The sequence below is a fragment of the Delphinus delphis genome, chromosome 17 (genome assembly GCF_949987515.2).
Source record: "Delphinus delphis chromosome 17, mDelDel1.2, whole genome shotgun sequence".
In the NCBI taxonomy this organism is placed as follows: Eukaryota; Metazoa; Chordata; class Mammalia; order Artiodactyla; family Delphinidae; genus Delphinus; species Delphinus delphis.
This window is the reverse complement of record NC_082699.1, coordinates 41522415-41545666: the sequence shown is the minus strand read 5'-3', so window position 1 is coordinate 41545666 and position 23252 is coordinate 41522415. Positions and strand designations below refer to the sequence as shown.

General features: G+C 41.4%; 1 protein-coding gene across 1 annotated transcript in view; it reads right to left on the bottom strand.

The window, feature by feature from the left end:
• Positions 1-23252, bottom strand: part of CPQ (carboxypeptidase Q) — a 463854-nt gene that overhangs the window by 243767 nt on the left and 196835 nt on the right. The window contains exon 5 of the mRNA XM_059994940.1: positions 20139-20346. Within this exon, the coding sequence (XP_059850923.1) occupies positions 20139-20346 (208 nt within the window). The remainder of the gene's footprint in view (positions 1-20138; positions 20347-23252) is intronic.

Genomic DNA, 23252 nt, shown 5'->3' with positions numbered 1-23252 from the left:
CAGGTATGTAAGCCATGAGCAATGTTCAGAAGAGCATGAACTTTGGGAAAAGACTACCTGGGTTTGGAGCCAGGTTCAACCACTTAAGAGCTATGGGACATTGCACAAGTTTTCTGACCCCTTTGTGCCTCCGTTATCTCAGCTGCTAAACAGGTGTGAATGATCAAGCCTACCTCATACCATAATAAGCACACCTACCTCATAGACTTACTGTGAGAATGAAATTACTTACACACACAAAATGATTAGAACAGCACCTGACAGGTAATAAGGGACACAGAAAAAACACGTGCTGTCATTAGACATCTGTTCCACAGACGGATATCTGATTTCCTAGGCCCTCTGGCTTGGGGCCCCATCTCCTTCTTTCCACTCAGTCTCCTGCTAGCTTCCTGGTTCTGAGATGAGCTTCATGAACTTAACCCGGTCTGTCTCCCTTTGCCTTAACTGACCTTCCCCCTTCTTGGATATCTCCTGTTGTCAATGTATAGCTCTCATCAGCCTCTCCGTTGTCACCAGGTTCTCAGTCCTGGTCTGCTCAGTTCCGTTATGGCCAAATGCCTGGGATGACAAGTATGAAATTTTTGACATGTTTTTTCAGACAGTGCAAGTACCACCAGGACAATCTGATGCAGGTCTTGGGACTCACGGCTCTCCCAAAGTAAATAAAAATGCTAATTGGCTGTCTGACTACACCTCTCAAATCTCATGAAGAAAGCCCATAGCTCTGCCACTTGACATCTCAAAGATGAGCTCATTAGGAAGCTGCCGATGAAGGATTACAGCTATGAAATGACGGAGATCACTGTGACTAACCATTTCAGAGCTGAGTCACTAGTGGCTAATTCACTCATAAGGGACAGCAGTACCTACACAGGATATGATGCTAAAACAGTGCCTGAGTCCACACAATGAAAGGTGATCTTCATTAGGATTCCAAGCTACCTCCCAATTCCCTTACTCCTCACCCTGATTTAATAATAAACTGCTACATGGCTTAACACCATCAAAGTCAAAACTCTGTGACATTCAAAATGTAGTGGACACAGAGCTGCTAAATCAAAGACATTAAAGGAACTCTTAGACAAACCACTGTCAAAATAACTAGCAATAAATGTCCACTACTGATAGACAAGCACGAGGAATATGTGGACCTTTATAAAGGGGCTTCTGTAATTTCTCTTTGTAATATTTTATTGTCAATACGTCTAACTAGCCAAGTTCAGTATTCTAATCATGAGTAGGCAACCACTTCACTACTTTCAATTCACGAGAAAGTTTCTCTACCTCTTATGATCAGAGAAGAAAAGCTTGACAATTGTTCTATGAACTTGTTGGGAGAAAATCCAGTCCAATGTACTCTGTCCTTCATAAAACCCACACACAAAGAAAATCACAGAACCACAAGGCAATTGCTTGTGGCTTTCACCCTCTATGGGTCCCCTCTTGGGCCTTGTCTCACATCTTCTCGGTCCAACTTTTTAGACCCATGAGTGCTGCAGCAACCAGTTGTGTGCAGGTGTAACCTGACAGAAGCTCACCTCAGCTGCACCTGCAATCTCTCGCTTTCTGCCCAGCGCCTTCAAGTACTTGCCTCCTGGGAAGGTGACAGGCACTCTCTCAGCAATTCTGGGACATTCACAAACCTGGGCCTGAAAGGGAGTTAACACCTCATGGGGCAAGTCTTGACCAATGGGGATCCGGAGTTGGTGGATAAATGCTCTCCTCTTTCATCTTCTGGCAGACAACTCTACCTTGCTTCTCAGAGGGTCACAGGGAGAGTGTACCCCAGTTGCCCAAAGTGGTGAGTAGCTCAATAATGAGCCCTTAGGTTGGCTTTCCCTCTTTTACTATTTCCAGTCTTCCACTTCTTTTCCTCGGGATAATTTCTCAAAATAAACTACTCACATGTAATTCCTGTCTCCAGCCCTACTTTTGAGGGGGTACCTAAGTTAAGACACCTCTACTGAAAAATTTTTCTCTCTACTATATCAGCTTTACACATTGGATTCATAGTAATGAAACTTAATTTAAAACATTCTTCAAAGCCAACAGTATTATGATCATATAAAAGATTATACTAGGTACCCATACACTCCAGAAGCCCTACCGAAGTGTCTAGGTCCATAAACAAATTGGAATGGTTCAATTGAAGCCACACATTACACACGTTACAGATTGGGTTCCCCAGAAGGCAGACTGCACCAGAGTTTGGCATGCAGACTGTTCATGCCCTTGGGTTGAACACCTGAGAAAGGGAGGGGAAGGACACATGAAGGAACGGATGGAGAAGTTATAATGCAGCCCAGCAATGGCCTCACCTGACCCCACTGGCAACCCTAAGACTAAAATGGCTTGCCAGAATTGTCACATATTTGACTGACATAACCAGGCTTTCATACCCTCATATGAATCGGTCACTGGATGTAGACCACTCCAGGACAGGGTGTGACCTTGGATGAATGGCTCTCTGCCAGTGAAACAATCCCTGAAGGGGATGACACTGGAGGCCATCTGCTGAGTGCATTCCCAGAACCTGGGCCAACATCTTCCCTGAAGGAAGAGGTCCCCCAGGGAAACACTGAAGAGCCGGAGAAGAAACTCAGCCCAGCAAAGAGAAAATCAGGAGAGACATGGAGCCTGTTTCCAAATATGTGATGAGCTCTCATGTGGAAGAGATATTGGGATTTGTCTTCTACGGATAGAACTAGAAACAACTGGTGAATATCTGCTTACAAGTAGGAAGATTTCACCTCAGAAGTGAGATCTTTCATGTAGAGAGAGCTATCTAAAGGACTGGGATGTGTCAGTAAGGATTTCATGCAGATGTAAAGCAAAGTCTGCATATAGAGCAAATCCAGGACAGAATATTAAGTTCCCTTCCAACCTTGAGATTCTCTGATTCCAAGAGTCAGAGCAATGCTCATAATACAAAATTGTCACTTATGCATCATTCACAGGCAGCACTATCAGCCCTCAGGCACAAAATATAAATATGAAAGTTCTATTTGTCACAGCTACATGAGGAAATAAAGTTGCTAAGCAATAGGAATACTGACTAGTGACTGCAGATACTTCCCAACTTCCGAACACCCAATTCACCAATAAGCATCTATGCACCTACCTACATATGTACCTAGGTAGCTAGCTGTCTCTGTCGATACCCACCTATTTATCCTCCACTCTTCTGCAGCAAAGGCAGCACTCCAAGTATACCCATCTCCACCACTGGGCAACAAACCAAGCTTTCTCTTGTGACCAGACAGCAGGACATAGCTATCCCAAGGCAGCTCAAAATCTTCCTATCTAAAACCAAGCTCACCTCTCCTTTGCCCACACCCCACTCCATCCCGTATTCCTTCTACAATCCTTTATTTTGTTAATGTTGGTCTATTAACTCAGACATTCCAAGCCAAAAATGTTGGAGTTCATGAGTTTTAAAGACATACTCGATTATGAAACTGACTTTTCCCATTTACTTATTATATGGACATAAGCAAGTTACATAAACCCCTCTGAGCCTCATTTTTCTCAGTTATATCATTGGGATAATACCTATTTCATTGGGTTGTTTTGCAACAGGAGGATTCTGTTTGTGAGAAAGGTTACCAGGAACTGGAAGAAGAGGACAAAAAAGAGGGGCTATCAAAGATAACATCATTTCTTTTCTTTCTTTTTTTTTTTTGCCAAGAATTGGCCCGAAGTCCCTAGATGATAGAGGTAAGTCTCCTCCCCCATCATCCTGTGCTCTCATACTGACTGTCTCTTACCCTTGTACCTTGTTCTCGTACAACTAATGCTAGAAGATGAATTAAACAATCATTTTCAGCCTCATTTCTATTGGAGATGCATTCGAAATTCCAAACGGCCTACTTTTTTGTACAATGGCTGGTAAATTAGCAACTGTTCAAATCTGAAATAATATAACAAAAAGTCACTTTAAGTAGGTATGTAGCGGCACCTATGGCTTCTAATACTCTCTCCAGGCCCCTATACTAAAGATCAAAGATACACATTTGATCAAAACTCCCCCATCACTTCACATCAGTGTTCCACCAGCCAGCAGGACCCTTTCTTTTTCCATCACAGCACCCTAAAATTGCCCACAACCTTTCATCGGCTGGAATATACAAAGTCTTGATCCTAGGTTTCCTTAACACAGATGCCTCCTGGACATCTCATTTATAATTCTCTATATTCTTATCAAATCCAATATGCACCGTTTCCCTTTTGAAGTTCTCACCACCCATAGCTGAACGCTGATTAACAGGCTGGAGTCTCACCATAACTCTATTCATTAAAAGAGGGTCTTGGCCATTGGATGGCTAGATGGCTACTCCTTTATAGACTACCATCCTTCTTACTCCCTCCATGTCCCCCTCCAAACCCTCACCCCCAAGAGACCATTGATTCTGTAAGAGTGAAGCACTGTGAGTTTTAACAGCAGTACTAGAACAAAGCCGCAGTGCACCATCCCATAGTTCACAATCACCCTGAGCATCTTTTGCTAACTCGTCATGTGAACGGTTGGATGTTCTTCTCAAGCACCGTTAATAACTCTGTGTGTGCTGTCTCCTCAGTAGAAAGAGTCTATTTTTGCCTTTCCTTCTTTAGAGGAAGAAAGAATTGTCCCCAGGACTACTAATCTCAAAGTGTGGTAACCATAATTCATTGAATAACAACTCTGTGTTAAAGCTTTCAAGGACAATATCTCACTGAACCCTCAAAAAACTCAGTCAGGCATACAAACCCCATTTTGCAGAAGGAAAACCTGAGGCCCAGAGGTCCTGAACTGTGCAGGGCAACATCATGGATGACTCAGCCCCAACCTCCTCTGTCCCTGTGTGTCTCTGCCTCAGGTTTGCAGTTCTTAGTAGTTGGGAGCTGGCAGTCCACCGGAAGCAGAAATGTTGGGAGAAGGACCATTCCCCAGAGAAGGAATCCTGGGCGGACACATCTTTCTCAAGTTCTAATTCCTTAACTAGAGGCCCCCTACTTATTCTAAGCTCCTCTACCTACTCTGCTTCAGTATGGTGTACAGATTACAGTGGAACTTCCAACCACTAGGAACAGTACAGTTGCTTGAGATTTCCCCTTTCTGTGATTTCAGTAGTTTCCCGCAAAAAAAAAAAAAAAATCAAGCCCAGAGTCTTATTCATCAGTCATAGAGATAAGGTTTAATCTGCCCACCCCTCACATTTTCTAATCCAGCGGGCATGGACAAGTTGCCTCATCTCTTTAAAATTCCCAGTCCCTATTCATAAGATTAGGGGAGAAAAAGTACCTGATTCATAGATTTCTTTGGGAAGAGATGAGAAACCGGACAGGAAAATCCCTGACACATGGTGAACACAAGCTAATGGTTATGATGATTGTTTTGATAGCTCACTTGTATTAGGAACTAATCAAGGTACCCAGCTCTTACTCATTGTTCAGAATAAATGGTTTCTCCAAGTTACTTCATCTTCTATGTTTTTCTCACCACTCAGGTTAATATATTTGCCTTTTTTAATGCTAAAATAGGTGACTGGCCCTCTGAAAGTAGAATCTTCCTATTTAGTGATGTTCTTAAGACACTATGTCTTCTAATGAAAAGCAATGACAAAGTGTAAGACTGCCTTTGACAACAATATCTAAATAATGTAGAATGTGGTAGCATGATGGAAAAAAAAGCATTGATCTGGAAATCGTAAGATGGGGATTCCATACATTCCCTTTTGTGTTGGGATGATCCAATATGGAAACCATATCGGGGTGTTTCATAGACTCGAAACCCAAAACAATCTTAAATTTCTATCCCAGTTTAACCATTTTATTTTAGTCATTAGCTTCTCCTAGTAGAGAAGGCAAAACTTTTCTTTCACTCATCTATCCATTCATTTTTTCTTTAATTCAAAAAGAATTTTTGAGCGCTTACTGTATACACATCAATGAGGTATAGATTTGTGACAAAAGAGAAGCATAAAAAAGACCAATGGAAGTTCTGAAGAGAGAAGCATTGCATAGGGCTGAGATTAACTATCCTAACTGGAAAGACTTTTCTGGGGAGGCGTCCTTTATCATGCAACTGGTGCTCCGTAAATATTTATTAAATAAATTAATGTTAATGAATCATTCAATTAAACAGTGAATTAGAAAGAGTAGATAAGATTTCAACGGGTGGATGCAGAAAAGGGGATCAGTATGGGGAAGGCAAAGAGACAGGGAAGTGATAAAAAACACATGGGATAGAGAATCTTCTGGGCTTCCAGAACACAGATTACCTGCGGGAAAAGGTATGACCAGTATAATAGCTTGTAGATGCAAGGCTTTAAGTGACAGATTTAAGGAATACTGTCTATTATCTTACAGGAAGTAGGGAGCCATTGACTTTTTAAAATAGATGGTAGACACAGACATACTTAAGGAATAAGCATAAAGGCACACTTGAGGAATATTGGTTGGCTGGCGGTATACCGCACAGATGGAGAGGAGAAAGACCAGAATATTAAGATGGCATCTCTATTGTCCACACAATATCCCCTGAAGGATTAAAAAAAAAAAAAAGAAAAAAAACTGGATCCAGTACCCCGTTTTGCATTGTGTCTTGTGCTCTCATATCCAGGCCCACTTCTTAGAGGCTTATTATGAAAATACACAAATGGTGGTTTATAGTATAAACTCAAAAGTCTTCTGAGCTAAACACCGAGGGAAAATAGGAGAAAGTGCTACTTACTAACCTGGTCAGAATAAATCTGGAATGAAATATTGTAATTTTGCAAAGAGATGAGGCATGACTAAGGAAGAACATGCATTAACTGGCCATAATTGCTGCTAAAAATTCACATGACATTAAATTAAGTTAGTTTAACCCTGAATTAAGAGTCAAGAATGTGCATAGAATAATAACATTCTTCCTCCAATCACATAACTATGATGGTACTTCCCACACACGGCCACACAGTCATCTTAGAACTTTCCAAAGGCAGCTCTTCTGGCAGAGAGAGAAGCCACGTTAATCCTTTCCTAAGCTTCCCATTGATTATTATTTAAAATTACCCCATGGTAGCAAAGCCCATAAACAGTTCAAAAGACAACTTCAAAATTCCTTAGCTGCATACTTATTTAGCTATAACATCATTTTTACTGAAAGATTCATGTATAACCAGACATCTAATAACAGGTTAAGTAAATTATAAAATACCCATTTGTTAGAATAACTTAAATAACTTAAAAGATACTAAAATTTCTATTTCAAGGGATATTTTGCCTGATGTTAAACAAAAGTTTGATCTGACACCATCTATAAAATGTAACTGTATAAAATATTCATAGAAGAAAATACAGGGAAGGACATGCAGCAAGATGCTGACAGCAATTTTCTGAGCTAGTGCGTTTTTGAGTCAAATTTTTTTCATTTTTCTCTTTTTTTTCAAATAAGTAGGTATTAATTTTTTTAAACATCTTTATTGGAGTATAATTGCTTTACAGTGGTGTGTTAGTTTCTGCTTTATAACAAAGTGAATCAGCTATACATATACATATGTCCCCATATCTCTTCCCTCTTGCATCTCCCTCCCTCCCACCCTCCCTATCCCACCCCTCTAGGTGGTCACAAAGTACCAAGCTGATCTCCCTGTGCTATGCAGCTGCTTCCCACTAGCTATCTGTTTTACATTTGGTAGTGTATATATGTCCATGCCACTCTCTCACTTCGTCCCAGCTTACCCTTCCCCCTCCCCGTGTCCTCAAGTCCATTCTCTATGTCTGCATCTTCATTCCTGTCCTGCCCCTAGGTTCTTCAGGACCAGTTTTTATTTTTTTTAGATTCCATATATATGTGTTAGCATACAGTAAATAAGTAGGTATTAATTTTATATTAAAGTCCAACTTAAACAATAAATGGAGTCCTTCTACCAAGGGCTGCTATTAACTCTAGAAAACAGTGGAGCTGGGACTGGGATTCAAAGAGATTTCTGCAACACAAATATAAAGGTTTGGTTTATGAGACTGTCACAGTGGGTAACACATGGATAGCGCTCAATAAATAGTCAGTGAATGAGATATAGCATAGAATAACAAGTTGATTTGAGCTATTCCCTTTTATAAAATTTCAGTTGGTTAGCATGATGCCTAGCAAACCACATAACTGGTTATAAAATGTTAATTTCTACCTGATTGTTGTAGCAGAACTGGAGGAGCAAAAGCCCAGGGAAAATCCAGGTGTTCTTCATTAGCTATTTCTTGGCCCTACATTTAAGCTTAAAGTTTTCAAAACACAGACCCAGATACTCTAGTGAAGTTACAACATAGGGAGGTACCTATTTTGGATAGCCTGAACTCCGCCTTTCACTAAGGATTTATACAGTAACTTTTTGTTTTAATTTTTGACATAAATACTTCAGTGTTTTAATTGCTTTCCTATCTTCTTAAATAGTACATATGGAACTTTCTTGTAGACTCAACTCACTCTTAGGAACATTAGTTACTACATTATCATGTAATATAGTAAGTTCTTAAAGAGATTCTCATACCCCAAATGCTATGATTTTTGAGTTGTGAGATTTGTTTTGTCCTTTACTTGCAGTTTCTAAAATGTGCCTTGCAGTGTCACACTTTTATAGTTTTTTGCACACATTTTCTCTTTGCCTAGAACACTTCCCAATAAATTCTTGGTCCACCTATTAAATTCCTACTCATCTCTCTCATCTTTCAGTAGCCAGCTTTCCTGACAGCTCAGACTCAGTTATTCCTCTCTGTGTACCTTATACTCCTTGATTGCTATATTAGCTAACCCCAAAACCTAGTGGCTTAAAGCAATACATATTTATTATATCACACATTTTTGGGGGTCAAGAATTTGGGAGTGGCTTAGCTCGGTGGTTCTGGCTCAGAGCCTCATAACATTGTGATCAAGACGTTGGCCAGGGTTGCAGTCATCTGATGGCTTGACTAGAGCTGTTGGATCTATGTGCTGGCTAATTTGGGCTGGTTGATAGCAGAAAGCCTCAGTTCTTCACCAAGTGGACCTCTGCCCCGGGGCTGCTTGAGTATCCTTACAACATGGCAGCTGGCTTCTCCCAGAGTGAGTGATCCAAGAGAAAGAACAATAAGAAAGCCACATTGCTTTTAAGTTCTAATCTCAAACATCACACACCATTATTTCTGCCACATTCTATTCGTTAGAAGTAAGTCACTAAGTACAGCCTACACAAAGGGGAAGAGAGGCCAGCTCGATCTTTTAGAGGGAGATTAAAGAATTTGCAGGTATATTTTAAAACCACCAAGATTGCTCTTATGGCATTATAATTATTTATCTGAACACTTTGATTTTTAGGTTGTTTTTTAGGACATCCTTAAAGCATTTATTTTACCCTAAATAAACTAGAGATCTGGGCAGTGACTATAGGAAGTTATAGAGTATTCAAACTTCGAATTTTATCTTCCACTTATTAGACGTGTGTCTGACTTTAGTCATTTACTCTGAATCTCAGCTCCCTTGTCTTGAAAGTGAGAATCGTAATCATCAGCCCTGTTAGGATGAGGTAGAATAATACAGGTGAGAGTCCACTGCAAACTGCAAGGTACTGTATGACCACATTAGGACTGAACCAGCCAGGATGCAGTCAGTACTGCAAGCCCTGTGTTAGCAGAGTCTGGCTTCCAGAATTTACCGCCTAGTTTACTTAGCAGCCACCATGCAAGGGCCCCTATCGCCTCTCCTCTCCTCTCTGCCTCAGAATATCTCCAAGCTTATAACAGAGTTTTGCACATAGTAGCTAATCAGTAAGCATTTGTTGTTGTTCACTATGAAGCTGACAGTTGTCCTGGTTTTCTTTTCATTTAGGGTAAAACAGAGGAAACTTTTTAAATAGCAGTATTTCACAAACTAGAATAGAAAGTTACTAAGACGTACAGTATAATGAATTGTTAAGAAAGAGTACACACTCTGAGAAGGGACAGTCTTGAGTTAAACTCTGCCACTCAGAAGCTTTGTGAATTCTGTGAATTCTTTAAGCCTGTTTCTTCATCTGTAACATGGGGATAAGAGCACTGATTATTTGACAAGGTCATAATGAAGATCAAAGGAGATAATACATGAGAAGCATCCAGAATACTGCCTGTCAATAGTAAGTCCTCCATTAAGTGTATTATTATTCATCATATGATTATGATTATTATGAATTGGCTCCAACGTTAATATGGGAAAGGTGTTCAAACCCATGAACGATGGCATCCTCCTGCCTGCAAGTCCCATTTTGCACACTAAGATGACACTGAGTCCAGGAAAGAGTACTCTTTAAGGCTTGCCTTGCCTACCTGGGTGGCTATCTAAAACAGCCTGTCTGGCTTGAGCTATTTCCACTTGCTGACTTTATGAGCCCAGAGGCATGCACAGCTATGAGCACGTTTCAGAAATTTGAAAAATAAACAATGAAATGTCTCATGCTTGCCACACATGTATTTTTCCTACCATGATTTAGGTTGGCTGGCTCTAAACCATAAAAAGTTTATAATAAGGAAGAAAAAGAAACTGAAATTTGCCAGTTTAAAACTCTAACGCCAGCCCCCAAAACTTTCCAACTCAAGGTTAAGATGTGAACCAATGTTCCAATATGTTCATGAAAGATTTAATAATTACTTTGCTTATGAAAGTTTAAACAGCTGCTGAAGTGAGTAAAAAGGCTCCCACCCAGGCAGAATAACTTGCTGTACCCATTAAGAAGGTTTTACAAATCATCAGACTACACATTCAGATGAAAGGAAAGCCGCATTTGCTGCACAGCCTCTAACTATTCAATTATGTATGGAATGAGTTTGTCCACCAGGTCAATCAGGTTTTGTTTATTCCTTCAACAGGGCTCTCGACAGCATCAGTGTTAAGGCAGTTTCCAAAGGGATTGCTGAGCTTTTCAATAATGTATTTTTAAGAACACATACACGAACTAGGCCATGAATTTTTCTTTAGGTTATTTTACAGCTCACTTCCATGAAGACAGAGTTCACTATCAAATGGATTGGGAAATTATAGGAGGTCACATCACATTCCTTAAAAGAAGACTAACATTACTCTTTGGGCTTTCATATGCATTACTCCTTCTGCTTGGAATATTCCCCATCCCAACTCCATCCCTGTAACTTTTAGCAGGTTAACTCTTCATGGATAACTACTCGTGCTGTGGGAGTAAGTTGGATCTCTCCAGAAAGCCTTCCTTGGCCTCCCTGACCGGGATGGTTATCCCCATCATACCACTTTGCTACCATATTATAGCACTTACCACCTGTTACTGCAGTTACTTGTTTAACTGCCTGTCTCTACCATGAAACCCCAAGTACTCTGAGGGCAAATTAATATACCAGCATATGGTAGGAGCTCAGTAAATTCCTGTAGAATTAATGAATAAATTCTCCAAATCACCCAAACTGCACTTTTTCTCCTTCTATCCAAACTTTAACAACTCTTGCCAATTTTATTTCTGAAATATTTCCTGAATCCTTCTCATCTTTTCCAACACTATTTCAGCTGTCTCAGCTCAAGTCCAGCTAATCTCCTGGCTGAATTTCAGTTTTGCCCTGTGAATATATACAGTGGGTAGCGTGAACCAAAACGAAAAATCCACTGCTAACCCAACCTTTCAGTGATTCCCTGCTGTCAAAGGACAAAGGACAAAGGATAAAGCCCGGCCCTTCAAGTGGCATGCCAGGCTTCTGTGGTCAGCGCCTCATGATGCGCCCCTCCTATTTCTCAATTCCTTACTTTTGCATAAGCTCTCCCCTCTCCAAAGAAGGCTAATATTTGTTGAGGGTCAGAGAGGCAAAATAACCTATCAACGTAAGATAAGAAGCAGGATTTGAATTCTACAGGCTATGTTTCTAACCACAGTGCTGTGCTGCCCACCCAATGCTATTGCTATAATCCTAGTGCTTGACACACACCCCATACTCCATAAATGTGTGTTGAATGAATGAATGAACAGTTGGGGGGAAAAAAAGAATATAAAAAACACCAAAATATAAACTATCCAGTGGATCTTATGCCTCTTTTCTCCTGTTTCTCAGAAAGTTTGGGGAATATTGCAAAACGACCTCTTAAAAGATTTCCAGAGCACATGAGCACATTAAAGGCTACGACGTGCCTCAAAAATTGGCGTTTGTTTAACTGTTTTCAACAGAAGGGTTCCTAACTGTATCTGAACAGAGAATATATTTTTTAAAAGAAAAGGAAAGAAAGAAAAGAACACCGACCAACACCCCTACACTGTGAAAGAGTGAAAGGGCTCCCATCTAAGAGTACACAGTGTGCACCGTCAGTCTCATGATAATCTCCAAGTATTTTTTTTTTTAATAATGGAATTTTCAGGATGGAAATGACCTTTGAGCTTTTCCAGACAAAGTCCCCCATTCTATAGTTGAAGGATTAAGTGGCCCAAGGTCACTCAGCTTATTTGTGGCAGAAATAAAACCGGAACCAAGGCCTGTCAACAGCCACCCAGTGGGTCCTTTCCATCACTCCACAACAGTGATTCTCAATGTGCAGTGACCTCTGTCCCTCGGGGGGACGTTTGGCAATGCCTGGAGACATCTTTGATGGTCACGGCTGTGGGGAATAAGGGAGAGGCGGGGGATACTGCTAAATATTCTACAGTGTACACGATAACCTCCCACAACAAAGAATTATCTGGCCCCAAATATCAATAGTGATGATGTGGAGAAACCCTGCCCCACACTAAACAAAAGAAAAAGCAAACTCTCCGGTGAACAGGCTAGAGCTTTCATTTCAATGTTTCCCACTAGCCTGCACAGTGCTGCATTATATTTGAAATAATACTGGCATATGAAACTGAAATTGTTCTTTGAATCCCTGAAAATAACTGCTGTTGGAAAAAGGCTTAGATAAAAAAAAAAAAAAAACAATTCCCCCTCATCAAGGCTTTAGGAAAATGGGTTTGGATATTATCAACCAAAAAAAAAAAAAAAAATCCAAAACACTCTTCTTTTCCATACAATTCCCTCAGAAGAATTCTTGAATATATTAACATTGTTTAAATATTGCATTTACTAGGCAAGACCTCAGAATAAGGCCTAGGAAATCACTGAGGAGCAATAGTAATGGGCCAGCCCTAAAGCCAGCATGAGAGACTCTGTTCTCAGTGAGACTCTCTCCCACAGGTGCCCTGTACCCCTGGTCCCAGGTAATTTCCCCTCTCGTCAGGTCAATTTGAGCACAGCCTTCCTTCTGTGTTCGCTTGTTTGTTTGAGTGAGAGACCCTGGAAGCATCATAAGCTAAGCCTGGGAAAGACTATCTAGGGTAACGTCAGGATGGGGCCCCAGCTACACTGGGGGCTACACGGAGGATGCCCACAGGCAGCCCCTGCTTTCCAAGAAAGCAGCTCACTCTTGGGAGTGCCTTGTGAGAGTTTCCTCACTGGGTTAATGTGCCGTAGTTCGATGTCATCACTGGGGAAGCTGTTCAAAGGATACACCCAAGCTTTCTGCACTATTTTTTTTTTTGCGGTACGCGGGCCTCTCACTGCTGTGGCCTCTCCCGTTGTGGAGCACAGGCTCTGGACGCGCAGGCTCAGCGGCCATGGCTCACGGGCCCGGCCCTCCGCGGCACGTGGGATCTTCCCGGACCGGGGCACGAACCCGTGTCCCCTGCATCGGCAGGCGGACTCTCAACCACTGCGCCACCAGGGAAGCCCATCTGCGCTATTTTTGCAACTTCCTGTGAGCCTAAAATTATTTCCAAATAAAAAGTGTTTTTTTTGTTTTTTTGTTTTTTTTTTTTCTTTCTGCGGTACGCGGGCCTCTCACTGTTGTGGCCTCTCCCGTTGCGGAGCACAGGCTCCGGACGCGCAGGCTCAGTGGCCATGGCTCACGGGCCCAGCCGCTCCGCGGCATGTGGCATCTTCCCGGACCGGGGCACGAACCCGTGTCCCCTGCATCGGCAGGCGGACTCTCAACCACTGCGCCACCAGGGAAGCCCTAAAAAGTGTTTTTTAAATGATGTGATTGGTAGTAGATCTGTTTTGGCTTTGTTTGTGGTCCTTTGCTAAAACAGAAAACACCTGGTTACCTGATTGGTGAGGGTGAAGGTGTATGCACAGGGGCACAGGGGAAGAGGGCATCATGAAGTGTCACTAACACCGAAGAAGTGCTACATCCATCAGACCCCCTTCCAAAAGGACAAGGAGCTAAGGAGGAATGAGACCCAAATCAGACTTGATGGAGAGAGGATGAATAGGAGGAATGGACCAAGCACCGGTGGGTTTCCCAGGTTACAACCCTCATGGGTGCTCTAACGAAGCTGTGAGACAACAAGGGACAGTCTATTTGAGAGATCTTCGTGCCTAGGAGAGCGGTATCAGAGGAAAATGCACAAGAGAAAGACACAAGTAATGACTTAGTAGGGTTAGCATGACTTGAATCCTGAATCAACAAAATCCCCCAGATTTAAATGCTATCCATCCAGCGAAAGTGTGCCCAGGCATAATGGAGTATCTTTGAGGTAGAAAGAAATGGGAGTCAGGAAATCTGGAGTCACATTCCAGATGTGTCCTATCAGGTATTTGCTGTGTCTCCTTGGTCAGGTCACTCAGATTCAGTTTCCTCATCTGAAAGTCAGGGAATTGGTACTAAATTGCTAAGATCCTTACCTGTATGTCTCTGCCTAAGACTATTCTAAGAGGTAGGATACCCTCTATTGATTTAATAAAAAAATAAAACCTATTCATGGATGGCAACAAGTTTCCTACAAATTTTCCAATGCAAATTACCTCTTTAATGAATGGTAGTAGAATAACATGGCAATAATAAGGATCAGCTTAACATGAGGATCAGTTCAGAAGTCAAAGAACTCTCGTTTCCACCCTCTCAGACTCATTCTCAACCATGGACGGGCCTCACAGATACAATGATTTCCCAGGGAAAAAGCTGTCTGCGAGAAAGGAGTCGCAAAGCCTAATGTCAGGGCTTCCAGAGGCCTGCTTTCCCCCAGTGAAATGCACCCCCTCTAAGTGTTCAAGGTCTGCTGAATCCTGCACAACATGCCCAAATCACAGAGGAGCAGTTTCAGAAGAGGTGGAGAGAGAATTCCATGCCTGGAGGAGCCAGCTCGTGGGGTTTTAGGAAGAGGGTAAGATTTATGTCTATAATACCCTTATTCTGCCTTTTCACAGATTGAAACCCAATAAAGTATTTGTATGACTGGCATTTTTTAAAAGCCTGTGGTTAATTCAGTCAAGGCTTATGTCTGGATTATGAGGTAGGGTTCTGAAGTATGTTAATGCTTCGTTAATCACATATTCACTTTTCCAGAGCTGAAATTCACCACATGTCGTCCATGGATCTCAGGCCAAATCGGAAGGATTCTTTACGTGTTAACTGCTTCCCTTTCATCCAGGTGCTGTGCGTGTAAGGGGCTGTGCTGGGCGTCACCGCCGAAGCGTATCAGCCACTGCCTGAGTGTTAGCTCACTTTCAAGTCACCCAAGAAGAATAATGGTGATTTCAACATATCCTCTTCGTTTTTATTTTTTTAATCTAAAAAAAATTTTTTATTAATTTTTATTGGAGTATAGTTGCTTTACAATGTTGTGTTAGTTTCTTGCTGTACAGCACCGTGAATCAGTCATACGTATACCCATATGCACTCTTTTTCAGATTTCCTTCCCATTTAGGTTACCACAGAGCACCGAGTAGAGTTCCCTGTGCTATACAGTCTGTTCTCATTAGTTATCTATTTTATACATAGTAGTGTATATATGTCAGTCCCAATCTCTCAATTCATCCCATCCCCTTTTTCCCCCTTGGTAACCGTAAGTTTGTTCTCTACATCTGTGACTCTATTTCTGCTTTGCAAATAAGTTCATCTCTACCATTTTTCTAGATTCCACATATAAGTGATACTATACGATATTTGTTTTTCTCTTTCTGACTTACTTCACTCTGTATGACAGTCTCTAGGCCCATCCACATCTCTGCAAATGTCACTATATCGTTGCTTTTTATGGCTAATATTCCACTCTATATATGTACCACATCTTCTTTATCCACTCCTCTGTCGATGGACATTTAGGTGCTTCCATGTCCTGGCTATTGTAAATAGTGCTGCAATGAACATCGGGGTGCACGCATCCTTTTGAATTATGGTTTTCTCTGGATATATGCCCAGTAGTGGGATTGCTGGGTTCCTCTTCATTTTTAGAAATAATTTCCACTCCATCTAGTTTGCTCAGCATTATTTAGCACTATTCTTTAGTATAAAAAGTAGCAAGGTAGCAAGGATGTGTCAGGGATAAGTTAGTCAACCTAAAGTACCAAGACCAACATTTATGTCATTCAGTATACTTATCATTTAAAATAAAGTTGAATGATTTTAGAAAAGCTTGTCAGAGTTTAGGAGAGCTGAACTCCTTCACTAGCCAATGAAAGAATGGGTCTTAGCTGGTACTGAATCTCCATCATACACTTCCTTTCCCTCTTTCTTCATTCTAATTTTCTGCTCATTTATAAATAGTACTATATTATTAACCATAACTGTCTCCTATTTAACCCCCCCAAATGCCCCCCTGCATGGTCTCTTTTCTTCCGTCTTCTTCACCTCTGGTCACTTACCTCAGCATTTACCTAGATCATAACCTTTATCTTATAGGGAACAGGAGAGGGGACCTGACAGCATGGAAACACCATTTTGAGATCCGTGTTTTAAAAGATAACTGAACTGCATTGCAAAAATGCAGAAGCAGAAAGAGAACAGAAGAAAAGAAAGTCAGGAGGGAAATAGCAAGGGCCTGAATTAGAACAGTAATGACAGTGAAGACAAGACAGGGACAGATTTTGTTTTTTTTAATAGGCTGAAAGTAGACTGAATAGGAAATGGTTCCTGACTGTAGGACAGTAAAAAAGAGGAGAGAACGAAAAACAACTTGACGTTTCTGAACTGTGCTGATAGGTAAATATGGTTCCTTTAACAGAGACAATAAACCAAGGTGAGGTGTTAGGTGTGAGGGAGGAGATGGACTTGAGTTTAGCCATACAGAGCTGCATTCATGGGTGATGTCCAATGTGCCTATGGACAACCAATGTTCCAAATGGGCAGGAAAACTTCTGGATTTAAAGAGAATAGAGATTAAGAAAATCTTCTACTTGTTTTCTTCCTTTATTCTTCTCTTCATTTTACTGAATTAAAATATGCATTGGGAAGCTACTGCATGCCAAGTTCTTGGACAGGCATTAGGGAAAAAAAGAAAAGAAAGTAAATAGGATGCTCAGGGCATCTGCAAGTTCTGGTGGGAGATGACAGCATAACAATGGCATAAAGTGGTGGGATGAGGGGAGGGTTCCCAGAGGAGGCTTTATCAGGGATGGACGGTGCTTACTAAGGTTCATTAACTCACCTCACACCTGGAGGGGAGAACACATGCTTTCCGCTTCCCTTTCTGGTCTAGACATGCCCTGTGGTTCCAGGCAGGCTGTAAGGCAGATTCCCCCCCAAACACACACATGGACTTCACTTCACTGCACTCACCCACATTCCTTCTGGGCAAATGATGCTGCGACTTCTTTGTGGGAGACCTTTTGTTAATCTTCTATCTTTTACATGAAGGCAACAAGGTATTTATAACTAACTCTTGGAATGCTGTGCAACGTTATGATAGAGGTAAAAGTTTAATCCTGATTCCTGGGACAGCTCTGAAATTGTCCATCACTCTCCCGGAGAAGGTGCTACCCCCATGGAATACAGAGGTTGAAGCATCTTGACAGAGATTAGGGTGCTTAAGATTCAGGCCAGCCCCACAGTTCCACCCCTAGGCACCTACACAAGGAGGAATGAAAACATACGGCCATAGGGAGACTTATACAAGACTTATACAAGAATGTTCACAGACACTTTACTCATAACAGTCAAAAACTAAAAACCACCCAAATGTCCATCATCAGCGGTGAATGGATAAACACACTGTGAAATGTGTCTTGGGCTGCAGCAGCTGCAGGCTTGAGGTGATGCTGTGAGATATTACCCAGCAGTATAAAGGCATGGACAGCAGATACAACAACACGGATGAACCTCAAAAGCATCATGCTGAGTGAAAGAAGCCAGCCCAGAAGACCCCGCTTACATGATTCCCCCTATATGAAACTCTCGAGAAGAAAAAGCTATAGTTCCTTAAAGCAGATCAGTGGTGCCCAGGGCACAGGGGAGTAGACTGCACAAGAGAACATTTGGGGTGATGAAAATACTCTCTGCTACGAATGTGCTTACATTACTGGATTACAGTTTTCAACACTCATCGAATTGTACACTTAAATTTGGTAAGTTTATTTTATGTAAATTATACCTCAATAAAACTGATTGGAAAAACAGTCACGCAGGGCTGAGGAGGAGAGGCCCGAGCACGCTCAGCTGGAAGATGCCGGCGGTTCCTGGGAAGCTCTGAGCCAGCACTACCTCAACCCTCCAGCTTCTGCAGCCCGAGAACACCTCTGTTTTAATGCTTTGACCTCAGAGCCCGACAGCCACTGGTCATTTCAGATTAAGGTTCCAATAACTCACTCTCACCTTGCCACCCACCCTTAGGCCAGAATCAGCCTGTTCATCCAGACAACTGATAATATATAATCCTAACCTCCTCCCACCCTGGACTAGGGATTACTCAGTACCTGAAACGTGGACTCTTGGCTCTTCTGTTGTTCTCGGTTTCCTAAAGAGACAAGGGGCTGGGCTTATTTGTTTTCTCAACATTTAAAACTACAGTTTCGGGCTTCCCTGGTGGCGCAGTGGTTGAGAGTCCGCCTGCCGATGCAGGGGACACGGGTTCGTGCCCCGGTCCGGGAAGATCCCACATGCCGCGGAGCGGCTAGGCCTGTGAGCCATGGCCGCTGAGCCTGCGCTTCCGGAGCCTGTGCTCCGCAATGGGAGAGGCCACAACAGTAAGAGGCCCGCGTATGCAAAAAAAAAACAAAACAACCTACAGTTTCTCTACACTGTCTGACTCTCCATGGTTCTACTGAGATCTTGCTTTTCCATTACCCCTGCGGCCGTAACCCCAGGGTTGACGCATGTCCGGGTCCAGGGAGCAGGTCATTTAGGAAGGGAGAAGAAGGTCCCAAAACGTAACACGCATCTTACTGCAGCGCAACCCTTTAAGTGTGAGAGAGGCCCTGAGTCAGGACATGTGCAGAAGGACTGTTTCTCCATTACTGTGTGCCTGTTCCTTCATCCCACTGACATTCTTAAACAAAATACAAGTCTGAACTGCCCAAACAGCTATATTTTTAAGTGCTATTTTCAGAATTTCAATAACTACTAATAAAGAAGGTTTGTACCAGAAACCTTATGAAAACCATCTTTTGTACACTTGATGTCATAGGAAGTAAACTGACATGACATTCAATGAGGGCATGTGATGTGACAAACACTATAGTAGGAGGCTATCAGATATGCATTATCTAGTCTAGCCCTCATAGTAATCCTGTTCCTTACATACACCAGCCCCATCTTTGTAGATAAATTCTCTAAGACTTAGAGAATAAGTAACTTGCTGAAGTCATTTAAGCTTCGGCTACTATACAGTTTGAATATGCATCTAAGACTATTTGAAGTTTCCAAAAAAAAAAAAAAAACCCCTCTAAAGATTTCACATAAACTGTGGTCTATAGCTTGGATTAATATTCACAAGGTCCTGGGTTTGAGTCCTTTCTCAGCCATTTACTAGCTGTATGGACCTTAGGCAAGTGAGTTTCCTTTAGGTTAATTTCCTCACCCGCAAAATGAAGAAAATAGACTTAGTTCACAGAGCTTTGAAAGGATGGAGGAAGGTAAGTCACACAATAAGCACGCCGTCAACTACTGGTATGATCTCAAATGCCAAGTGGCTCCAAATGGAAGAAATACAACACATATGGACAAATACTGCCCTCAACTATTCGGAGTTGCATTTCCACACAGTGGATCATATTCTGCCCTTCAGTTAGTCCTGCCCTTCTTCGGTCAAAGTAGTAAACTCTTGAAGGAAAAACAAAAAAGTGTCTGCCTTTAAGGAGTCTATGAAGACCCTCTCTGCAGACTCATTCTCTCTTTCCTAAACCATCTCTAAAAACTAAAACTTGACCACAACACCTTATTCCCAGACAGCCCATCCCTTGCCTTCACTCACCTGCTCCGGATACTTGCTACCGACGATCTCTGCTACGGTGTTGAAGGAATCAGCATCTGGGTAGTTCTTTGCCCCCATCTTCAGCTGAATGACAATTCTGCTCCCACGAGAAGCCATTCTTGACATCATCTCTGCATCTTCCACCGTAATACAAGCTGTTGGGATCTTTGGCACACCATCCTGGTATTCCTGAATACCTGTGTGAGGGCTTGAGAAAAGAAGCCACCAGGTTACCTTGAAAGTGGAAATGGACCAAAAAAGTCTTTTTTAAAAGACTTTCACTGATCTCTGTTTTCATGTGAGGAAGGGAAAGGGTGGGCAATATTGGTTTACTTGCTTTTGATGTGAATGTAATTTTTCTTTTTGATAAAAATAACTTAGAAACTTCAATTTAATAAAAATTTCATTGAAAACATTACATGAAGTTTATTACTTCATTACATGATGTCTAGGCTGCAGACTAGAAGGCCCACACGTCTGGAAGAAAACTGGCCCAGGTACAACCAGCTCTCTGGTCACTGACTGGCTCGAGAGCTACGCTCTTCCCACCCAAACACAGAGGTCTGCGTATGTGGCCCTGCATAGGGGTAGAACACTGTGTGCAAAAACCATAGAACAACATCTGGGGAAATGTTTCGATTCCCAGGAAGAAAAGTGCCAGATAAACCCAGGTCTGTGATTTCACTGCCACAAGAAAAAGAAAACAAACTATTATGATTTTGGCATGAAGGGGGAAATATTACCCCAAATGGTCAAGTTTTTTCTGCTAATTTCCAGATGCTTCTTATATCACTGGAAACACTTGTAATTGAAGTTGATATTAATCTAAATTGAAGTTGATATTGATTCAACCTCTCCCCATGCTGAGTTTATCAAATTCACTTTCTAGAACTGTTCTTTCAAACTGTCCCCTTTTACCTCTGAGGTAAAAACTCCAAACCACACCACCACAACTCGCTCAGGACCACAGCTTCTGAGCGCTCACCATATCCCATCAGTCTGTTCCTGTCTTCTGTGGAAGCACAAGCTAACAGCCTCCCTTTCCAAATTAAGTTTTCTTTTTGTACTTCTATACTCGTTTCAGGTTGTCTCATATTCAGAGAAAAGCCTTTTTCCTCCCTTGAGCCATAACACATTTCTCTCCTGTACAAGTGACTCCAATCTGCACGTGCATAAACACGATGATCCAGTCTTATCACTGATTTCTGGGTGTGACTGTTATTGCTGTGACCGTGTATCAGGTGACTATTTACTGACTTAGAGAAACTGCATGACAAAGTGATTAAGAATACAGGTTCTGGAGCAAGACTGTCTGGGTTCAAATCTGGGCTGTGCTACTTATTGCTAATTGGCCTTGGGCAAGTTACACGTCTTTGCTTCAGTGGCTTCAGCTATGATTGGCGAAGGTAATTATAATACCTATTTCATAGTTATTTTGCAAATTTAGTTAACTTATACAAATAACTCAATTACCCTGGAACATAGTAAGCCCTTAATAAATGTTAAATATTTATTATGCTAATTTATCTATTACATTAACCCTGCAGAGAGAGACTGTGTAATCTCAAGTCCTTAGACTTAGACCATCTAAATACATCCTTTACGGACATTTCTTAACTGCTGACTGAAAATTGTATTCTTTAGAGAGAGACAAATGACTTATAAATTCAAAACTTATAAAGCAGAAACCCTGAATCTGAATCCCTGTTCTGGAATATGCCTAATCCACTCTAACTTCCAGTTTAGGTCACATCCTGGATCTACCATTCTCCACCTGCCTGACACCAAGCGACTTAGATTACCTCTCTGTTTCTGAGTTTCCACAACTGAAAAGTAGAGAATAATATTAGTATTGACCTCATAAGATTGCTATGAGGAACATAAGAGATAGTATATGTAAAGGATTTTAAAGTGCTTGGCATATAGGAATTACTTAGCAAACATTAGTAGTTGTTATTATTATTTCTTCAGTGTTAATTTTCCCCACTGAGTTGGTAGAGTGGTTAATGACCAAAAGTATTTTGAAACACGTAGGAAGACAATCTAAATATTTATTATTCATATTACCTTACGTGATGTCTAGGATTCAACAAACTCTCCTTGTTCTCAGGCTCTCTGACTCAAAAGGAGGTCAGTGTAACACCTCTTAATAGGCTCTTTTAAATAATGTTTCTAAACAAATTGGCACTAATAAGTTACAGGTAAGGCTTCTTAATTTGGGGACAGTGAATTGGGCACACACCAGGGGCTCCACTGAGGAAAATGGCATTTTCCAACTGTGGTTCTGAATTCAAGATAGAAAAAGCTTCTAATTTGTTTCTACAATTAAGCATGTTCTCCAGTGGTTGAGTGTTCAGCATTGTTCAGTAGAAGTAGGCAGAGTGAAGACTCAACAGTTCTATTTAGAGTCCTGTGTTTTTACTGTCAATTGTCCTACAGGAGGTGATCACCATAAACATCACCTTCCTGGCCCCACTTACAAGCCCCACTTGCATTTAACAATAGCAAATGGTAAACTACAAAGGAAGCCATAAAAAACAAAACAAGAACATTTAAAGATTAATACCAATCCTTCACAAAGTCTTTGAAAAAATACAAGAGGAGGGAACACTTTCCAACTCATTCTACAAGGCCACTGTTAATAAGAACAAAACTAGACATAGACCCTACAAGAAAAAAAACTATAGACCAATATCTCTTAAGAATATAAATGCAAAAAACAAAATCAACAAAATACAAATTGATACTGCAACATATGAAAAGAATTTTACACCATCACCAAGTGGTATTTACTCCAGAAATGCAAGGTTGATTTAACATCAAAAAATCAATCAATGCAGTGTATTATAATAATATAATAAAGGACAAAAACCACGTGATCAGCTCGATAGACGCTGACAGTCTTCGACAAAATCTAACGCTCCTTCATGATAAAAACACTCAACAAACTTTGAATGGAAGGGAACTTCCTCAACCTAATAAAAGGTATCTATGAAAAACCCACAGCTAACGTCATACATAGTGGTAGAAGACTGAATGTTTTTCCCCTGAGATCAGAAACAAGGCTAGGATGTCTGCTCTGCCCACTTCTATTCAATGTTGTACTAGAGGTTT